Source organism: Octopus bimaculoides, chromosome 8 (genome assembly GCF_001194135.2).
Source record: "Octopus bimaculoides isolate UCB-OBI-ISO-001 chromosome 8, ASM119413v2, whole genome shotgun sequence".
Lineage (NCBI taxonomy): Eukaryota > Metazoa > Mollusca > Cephalopoda > Octopoda > Octopodidae > Octopus > Octopus bimaculoides.
Window position 1 is genome coordinate 54,555,253 of NC_068988.1, and position 9,580 is coordinate 54,564,832.

At 35.2% G+C, this 9,580-nt stretch overlaps 1 protein-coding gene across 15 annotated transcripts in view; it reads left to right on the forward strand.

Annotated features, from left to right (window-relative positions):
* The window catches only part of LOC106882633 (tensin-1), an 835,201-nt gene that overhangs the window by 534,843 nt on the left and 290,778 nt on the right, over window positions 1-9,580 (forward strand). The window contains exon 2 of one of the 15 annotated variants that reach the window (XM_052970128.1): window positions 4,085-4,141. The exons of 13 other annotated variants lie outside the window; for them this stretch is intronic. In XM_052970128.1, the coding sequence (XP_052826088.1) occupies window positions 4,091-4,141 (51 nt within the window). In that variant the 5' untranslated portion in view covers window positions 4,085-4,090. Of the gene's footprint in view, window positions 1-3,659; window positions 4,142-9,580 lie in introns of those variants that run through there. One more of the 15 variants, XM_052970127.1, reaches the window with a different exon arrangement.

A 9,580-nucleotide genomic window follows, 5' to 3' on the forward strand; every position in this document is an offset into this window, starting at 1 on the left:
ATACATATATATATATATATATATTGGCATAGCTGTGCGATAATAAGTTTCCTTCCCAACCACATGGTTCCAGGCTCAGTCCCACAGGGTGCAAGCTTGAGCAAATGCCCTCTACTATAGTTTCAGGCAGACCAAAGCCTTGTGAGTGGATTTGATAAACAGAAATTTGCTCTCTCTATGTGTGTGTGTGTGTGTGTGTGTGTGTGTGTGTGTGTGTGTGTCCTCCCTTCACTGAGTGACCATTGGTGTTGGTGTGTTTACCTTACCCTTAACTTAGCAGCTTAGCAAAAGCGGTCAGTAAAATAGGAATCAGGCTTGAAAGATAAATAAATACTGAGGTTGATTTGTTCGTCTACAATTCTTCAAGGTGGTGCCACAGCATGGCTGCACTCTAAAGACTGAAAGAAATAAAATATAAAAGATGTAAATATATATATAAATATATATAAATACATTGTGTAAGATGACACTATAGTTTTTATGCTATATATGTATGTATGTATGTATGTATGTATGTATGTACGTATGTATGTATGTATGTATGTACGTTTTCTTTGGTGTGAAGGAAAGAGTTGTACCATATGATGTTCTTATGATGTTCTTAAAACAATGTCAGCTGTTTTGATGTTCTGGAAAGGAAATGTTGAGAACCGTTGATAGTGCAGGCATACGTGGTCAGAGGAGGTTAGGCATACGATCATGGATGAAGCATCAAAAGACTGGCCAATTCCAAAAGGAGACCACTTTACTAGTTTTGATGTCTTATTGATTTTTGGTTAACGTTCTTGTAACTGTTTCATTAGAGCAATATCAGCTTTGTGTTTTCAGATATGTGCTGCATAGCTATTTTTTACACCATTACTCTTGGTCAGATGTGAACAACAATTTCCAAATAAAACATAACTAGTCCATTCATGTTAGGTAACTTCTACATGATACTATAAGCACAAGACCTGAAATTTAGTGTGGGCTATAGGCTAGGCAAGTACATCAACTCTATTACTCAAATGGTATTTATTTTATTGACCCCAAAAGGGATGAAAGGCAAAGTCAGCCTTAGCAGAATTTGAACTCAGAACGTAAAGACAGACAAAACGCCACTAAGCATTTTGCCTGGCATGCTAATGATTCTGACTGTTTGTCACAGTAATCCTTTTTAGTTTTGGCACAGGCCAGCAATTTTGATAGAGGTGGTAGTTGTTTGCACTGACCCAGTAGTTGACTGGTACTTATTTTACTCACCTTGAAAGGATAAAAGGCAAACTTGGTGGTATTTGAACTCAGAATATATGACCAAAAGAAAAGCTGCTAAGCATTTTGTCCGGCATGTGAATCCTTCTGCCAGCAGACTGATCATAAAATTCTTGTCAAGCAACCAGATATTATGGTTCTGGATAAAGGTAAAAATGAGTGCATTATCATAGATGTGACTATATCTATGAACATGAATGTAGCAGTCAAAGAACAGGAAAAAATAGGTAAATACCAGGAAGCTCCATGTGTCTAACACACATGAGTATACCTACAAAGTCAGAAAACAGCACAGCTCCTATGACTTTCAGAAGCATATTTTCACACTCAAAGTCACTGAAGCATGGAACAAACTACCTGCATCAGCTGTTAGTTGCTGAGACATTGCATCCTTTAAAACCTCCATGCTTCCTGAAATTCACCAACACTACACCTGATATCCCCACCTCCATACACAAGAACACATGTATATCATGACTCTTACGCTATTCACTTTCCTGACTTCTGTACATAATTCTATGTACTATATATGCACCTTTGATGTGTTGTAGTGCACCGGAGAACACAATAATTTCATTATATTTGGCCAGGAAAATACAGCTGTGGAGGATTTCTTCGAAAGTAATCCCAGTTGTTATAGGTGTCCTAGGTACCAACACCAACAGACTAAACAGTTCCCTTATTGAGATTGGTGTAACTACAAGAGTTGCATTAGTTCAGAAATCTACTCTATTGGGAAGAGCAAAGATTGTAAGAAAGGTCCATGCTATCTAAGGAAACTGGTTGTGGCCCAGTATTAAGGACATTAATTCTGAATATAAAACATCCAAGCTCACCATGAATAATAATAATAATAATAATCCTTTCTACTAGAGGCCTATATTATCAACCCTGAAAGGAAGGGTTTCAAATTTTTTGCACAAAACCAGCAATTTTTAGAGGAGGAATAAATCAATTACATCAACCTCAGTATTCAACTGGTACTTATTTTATTGACCCTGAAAAGATGAAAAGCAAAGTCAACCTTGGCAGTATTTGAACTCAGAATGTAAAGAGCTGGAAAAAATGTTGCTAAGCATTTTGTCCAATGCATTAACAGTTCAGCAAACTCATCATAACAATAATATGTCTGTGTGTATATGTATCTACAAATGATTTGTGTATGTATATGCATGTGTATATTCTTGTATGAATATGTTTATGTATGATGTCTTTTTGACAACTTGATTAGTGCCTGTGTCAAGAAAAGCAGATTCATCCGTTCACAAATGGATGCATTTGTATATACAAATGTATGCACACGCACACGTACACACACCCATATACACAGTCGATCATGACTGCGTAAATGTGTGCATAGGTGCACATTCAGAGAGAAAGAGCAGCAAAATGTTACTTAAAGATTTAGGTCATTATAATTATAGAATTATTGTCTTAAGTAAAAGAAAATGTGTTAAAACAAATTATTTTGATGTCCTTTAAGTCACTATACGCATGCTGTGTGTGTGTGTGTGTGTGTGTGTGTGTGTGTGTGTGTGTGTGTGTGTGTGTGTGTGTGTGTGTGTGTGTGTGTGTGTGTGTGTGTGTGTGCATGTCTGCCTCTCCGTCTCTGTTTCTTTATCTTCTCTTTCTCTCTCTCTCTCACACACACAGATAGATTAAGAAATAGAAAAACAGAACTTTAACCCTAAAGCATTTAAGCAGGTCATATCTACCAAATTATTCTACCTGTTTTATATTCAAAACAGCCAGATCCAACCCCTCACACCTACCCTACAATGTTCTTCTAGAAATAAACAATCACTTTATCAAAAGCTCAAAGTTATGTGATACTGCATGATTAACGCAAAACAATGTGAATAAATAAGCATTACATTCGACAGAGTAATCTGAATGTGAATGCTAAAGGGTTAAATAGATAAGAAAACCCTTAATCCCAAAAAGATTAAGTTCTTGTTTGAATGTTAATAATAAATATGTTTTTCATAAAGGTATTTCACTTACAATTTTGTAAATATACTTTTAGAAATAAGCAGTGTCTTAGAAAGTACATAGGTTTGTTGTGAATAACCTACTTGACTGTGTATGTTAACTGCTTGTAGTTCTTCGGGCTTAAAGTTAAAAACTTTAGGGCTACTGATAGTTGTATAAATAGATGAATAGACTGATGAATAATAATTAGTACTAGGAGTAATAGATATACAGCTAGACAGTAACAAAAAAGATACATAGACATATAGGCTGGGTTTAATTATGCAGAACTTACACATATGTATATATGTGCATATATATATATATCTGTATATATATATATATATATATATATATGTGCTGTTTCAGTAAGTTGTGTATAGTAATTAGAGCCTAAATAACAAGCAAATAATTGAGTGAATAAATAATGAAAGAAGGTTCCAGAAAACTGGTGACGCCAGAGTAGCAAATGTGGGCAGAAACACACCTCTTGGTCTGCATCAGAGAAAGGAATGCAGTGAAGGTGGAGTAAATGAAGAAGAGGAAGCAGCACATTCCTTCTATTTCGTTTCACTGAGAGAAGGAAAGAAAAAAAATAACACATACACACACACACACACATACTGTTGCTTGTTGTAGTCTGTTTCCCTTATTTTCTCTCTCTTCAAACTTGTTTCTCAACCTCCGGATAACCAGTTATTTCCTTTTCTTTTTTTTTTTAAGATAAGTAATTTTTTGGAAAATTATTGCATTTTTGACATCAAAAAAAATAAAAGAAAGAATCTGTGTGTAAAATAGTTCAGTACTTGTCATTCTTCAAGGGAAGCATCATTGTCTCTTTATGTGTCTTTCTCTGCTACAGTAACAAATGTTGACATCAAACAAAATGGAAATTACCATTCAGGTTAACGGCAAAAAGGTAAGGTTACTGGTTTATTTGAATAACAGTGGTGATGGTGGTGGTGGTGGTGGCGGCTCTACTATTTAATAGCAGTAGTGGTGGCCTTTTGATTTCGGTCTCGGTCTTAGTCAGTCGGCTACCAGTTCTTGACAACCGGTTCTCTTACTTCTGCATTCTGTATTAATTAATTAATCAGCTAATTCTAACATAAATCAATTCACAATATTGCCAGCATAATCTTTACACATTTTATATCCATCATGCTTATATCTCATGATTTTATTTAATGCTTATAAATAGTTTATATTTCATGTATATATATAATGCTTATTAGAGTTTATATTTCATGACTAGATTTAGAGCTTATAAACAATTACATTTCATGGTTATATTTAACGCTTCTAAGAGTTTATATTTCATGGATACATTTAATATTTATTAAGAGTTTATATTTCATGGCTATTTGATGCTTATAAACATGGTTATCTTTCATGGTTATATTTAATGCTTATCAAGAGTTGATATTTCATGCATATTAAATGGGTATCTGTCAGAATCATATTTTTATATTTTAAGTAATATTAATCTTATAAATGATTATTTGTTGGGATTATATTTTTATGCTTTTATGTAATATTAATCTAATGAGTAAATGAAAATACACTGCTGGTAAGTTGAGATTACAACTTGGTTTCAAATCTAGAATGAAGACATTTCATGTCACTTTCACTGCTAAAAATCTCATATTTTGTTTTACACATAAACATGTTTTCAACTTCTCCTTTCAACTAACTCCCTAATGCACACATGGGTAAGTACACATATATGTTTACAAATTTGTATGAATAATAAACATTGACATATGCACATATTCACATTTGAGATGCGTTTGTGTATGTTTATGCATGCATGTGTGTGTGTGTGTGTGTGTGTATATATATATATATATATATATATATATATATATATATATATATATATATATATATATATATACCTACATAAATAAATACATACATACACACACACACACACACACACACACGCACACATATATATATATACCTACATAAATACATATATATACATATATATGTATGCATGATTATACAGACATATATATATATGTATGTATTATATAAATATATATATATATATCATCACCATCGTTTAACGTCTGCCTTCCATGATAGCATGGTATGTATATGTAGGTGTGTGTGTGTGTGTGTGTGTATACACATATACATATACACATACAAACATACATGCATATACATATATACACTCATGCATATATATGTGTGTGTACAAATATATGCATATGGAGCTACAGCAAGGCCACAGTAAAATGACTGAAACAACTGAAAGAATTAAAGAACATATATATGTATGCGTGTGTGTGTGTGTATATATATATATATATATATATATAAATTTATATGTGCGTGTATATATATATATATTTATTTACCTATATATATATATATATATATATATATATATATATATATATATATAGGTAAATAAATTTATGTGTGTGTGTATGCTTGTGTCCCAAACAGTTTCCAAACATAAATACTGATAGTATTTCATAAAGAAGAGCAACAATAGGGAATGTAGTCACCTGGGCTGTTGCAGAATTGTGACTGTCACTGCCCATGTCACATCTACCTTAAGCCATCACAAGCATGCAACCTGTGGAAGTGGCAGGAAAGATCTTTATCTTTATTAGAAATATTTGGTGAAGTTCTATAATTTATGTTCAATGTGATAAAACATCAGATATGTACTGGGAACAGAGGTGAGTTCTTGAAAGAAGGGCTCTTGCCCCTAAATAGTTCAGGGGAAGGGCCATTCTTCCAAAAACTCACCTCTGTTCCCTGCACACATCTAATGTTTTATCACATTGAATATAAATTATAGAATTTCCACCAAATATTTCCAATAAAGATAAAGATCTTTCCGGAGTCATATAGACTCATAGAGTCAGTTTCCGGGTTTTCATGGTATATATATTTACTCTCTGGGTGGTACACCAGTCCATTGCAGAATTACAGTAATCGCTCACCATATCACTGTTCACCTATCATAGTTTATACTTTTCTACTCAAGGCACAAGGCCTGAAATTTTGAGGGTGGGGGCCAGTTGATTAGATCAGCCCCAGTACACAACTGGTACTTAATTTGTCGACCCCGAAAGGACGAAAGGCAAAGTCGACTTCAGTGGAATTTGAACTCGGAATGTAAAGACAGACAAAATACCGCCAAGCATTTCGCCCGGCATGCTAACGATTCTGCCAGCTCGCCGTCTTGTGGAAGTATTTTATTGACACAAATATACATTGTATCTCAACCATTGCAATAGTAACAACTATTGCTCTTTTTTTTTTTTTTTTGTGGTTCTAAGAATTTCTTGCAAATGAATTTGATTATAGTGAATGAAGCATGGACAGAACTGCATTCACTTTCCAATAGAAATTGAATGAACTTCAGGTTTGGTATCAGTGTATCCATCATTGGAGAGATGGTCTGACATGAAATAAGAGGCCAACACTCTGAAATTGGTCTGAAAGCACGTATTTTTCTCTTCTCGAGTAATTTTACATGCACGCATTCATGTCAATGTATGCGTGTGTGTATGTGTGCATATATGTATGTATACATGTATGTGTATGTATGTATGCATGTATTAGAGACATAGGTGGAGATATGTGGCCTAGTGGTTAGGGCGTTAGACTCATGATCATAAGATTGTGGTTTGGATTCCTGGACAAGGCAATGTGTTGAGTTCTTGAGCAAAACACTTCATTTCACATTGCTCCAGTCCACTCAGCTGGCAAAAATGAGTAATCCCTCAGCCATAACAAGTGTTACATTCCAAAACCCCACAGCGATAGGTGAAAGTCTGCAAAGAAACAGTACTGTGCTGTATAATTTTTTTATTATTTTCATAATTTACATTTTTTACTTTTTTACTTGGAGCACCGCCTTTAGTCGAGTAAATCGACCCCGGGACTTATTCTTTGTAAGCCTAGTACTTATTCAATCGGTCTCTTTTGCTGAACCGCTAAGTGAAGGGGACATAAACACACCAGCATCGGTTGTCAAGCAATGCTAGGGGGACAAACACAGACATAAAAACACACACACACACACACACATTTATATATACATATATACGACAGGCTTCTTTCAGTTTCCGTCTACCAAATCCACTCACAAGGCTTTGATCGGCCCAAGGCTATAGTAGAAGACACTTGCCCAAGATGACACGCAGTGGGACCGAACCCGGAACCATGTGGTTGGTAAGCAAGCTACTTACCACACAGCCATGCAAAACAACATCATGGAAGAATCAACGTAAGCTTAATTAATAGACCACGATAGGTGAACTGCGACAGGTGAACCACAATATGGCAAGAGATTACTGTAATTCTGCAATGGACTGGTGTACCATCAGCAGAGTAAGCATATACACCATGGAAACCCGGAATCTGACTCTATGAATCTATATGTCTCAAGAAAGATCTTTATCCTTGTTGGAAATATTTGGTGAAGTTCTATAATTTATATTCAATGTGATAAAACATCGGATATGTGCAGGGAATAGAGGTGAGTTCTTGGAAGAAGAGCCCTTCCTCTAAAATATTTAAACTTACCCCTTCTTATAAAATACACATTTGTCCCTAACTAAATGGTTTATTAATTTTATTGATTTATTTTTATTGCTTCTGCTCATCACTGCTTTCCTTAGATTCTTGCTGTTTATCGTCTCTAGATAGGAAGCGCATAACTTTGCCTAAAAACAGCTTTTCAAAACATATAAACACACACGCACACACACACACACACACACACACACACACACACACACAGAGAACACCTAGAGATACAGAAACACACATAACATGTCATTCTCTCTCTCTCTCCCTCACACACATACACACACACAAACTTGGAAAACATATGCTTGTCTGTCAAAGTGTATGCATCACTGGAATCAACATTTGAATGGAATTACCACTAAATTATTTTACTGTTTTTCTAGTTGACACCATTTGTTAATGCTGGGGTCATATATAGTGATGGTGGAGTGAAAGAGAGAGACAGAGACAGACAGAGACAGACAGAGAGACAGAGACACAGAGAGACAGAGACACAGAGAGACAGAGAGACAGAGACACAGAGAGACAGAGACACAGAGAGAGAGAGTGTGTGTGTGTGTGTGTGTGTGTGTGTAAGGGCTGAGAGAGAGAACGAGTGTATGTGTGGTGGGGGACGTGGTAGACTGACAGATAAACTGATTGAGATGGAAAAAGGGAAAGTGAAAGAAAGAAGCTGACAGCGATGGTGAGAGAGTCAGAGAGAGGGGGAGAGAGAGAGAACGAGAAACAAAAGATAAGAGCGAGAGAGAGAGAAAGCGAGAGACAAATTGAGTGTGAGAGGGAATGATACAAAACTAACCAAGACAGTTGGACAGATAATTACATAGAGAAATATACATGCAAAGATCCTTCGACACATCGTAACTTACATAGATGGATGCATCCGCACACACGTACGCACGCACACACACTCACATACACACACACAATAGAAGGAAAGGGAATATGAGTAGGTAGATAAAAAAAAATATACAGATACAAAGAAATTGAAGTGACATAGAAAGTTAGAGAAACACAGAAAATGAGTGGGGGGGGGGGAGAGAAAGAGAGAGACTGTTGAATGTTGTCTTATGTAACCATATAGAACAGATGTCGCCTAGCGTTAACTCACTTCCTATTTCTCTGCTGCACAGACAGACATCTCAGTAACATTTCAAGACAAGACGTCTTCTGTCACATCTTACTTGTTTAACAGTAACTTTTCTTCGGGCAATATGCCAGCCTAAGAGATATTAAGCACACACTAACCAAGATTGGTAAAGAGATCAATGACAATTAAATTTAAGAAGAAACCATTTCTACAATCTTCCAAATCAGGATTTGCATGTGTTCAAAATATTATTTGAAAGGAATTAAAAATACTTCAAATGCAAAGAACTGTATGTATGAATTTATGTATGTGTGTGTGTGTATATATATCGCTTGACAACCGATGCTGGTGTGTTTACGTCCCCGTAACTTAGCGGTTCAGCAAAAGAGACCGATAGAACAAGTACTAGGCTTACAAAGAATAAGTCCTTGGGTCGACTAAAAGGCGGTGCTCCAGCATGGCCACAGTCAACTGACTGAAACAAGTAAAAGAGAATATATATATATTTTTTTATTATATGTATTTATTTTCTCCTAATTAAATTTCACCAGCATGACCGCAGCCACTTGGCTGAAACACATAAATAAATAATAAAAAAATATATATATATATATATATATATATATATATATATGTGTGTGTGTGTGTGTGTGTGTGTGTGTGTGTGTGTGTATAAATTTAAATTATAAGGTGAAAAATTTA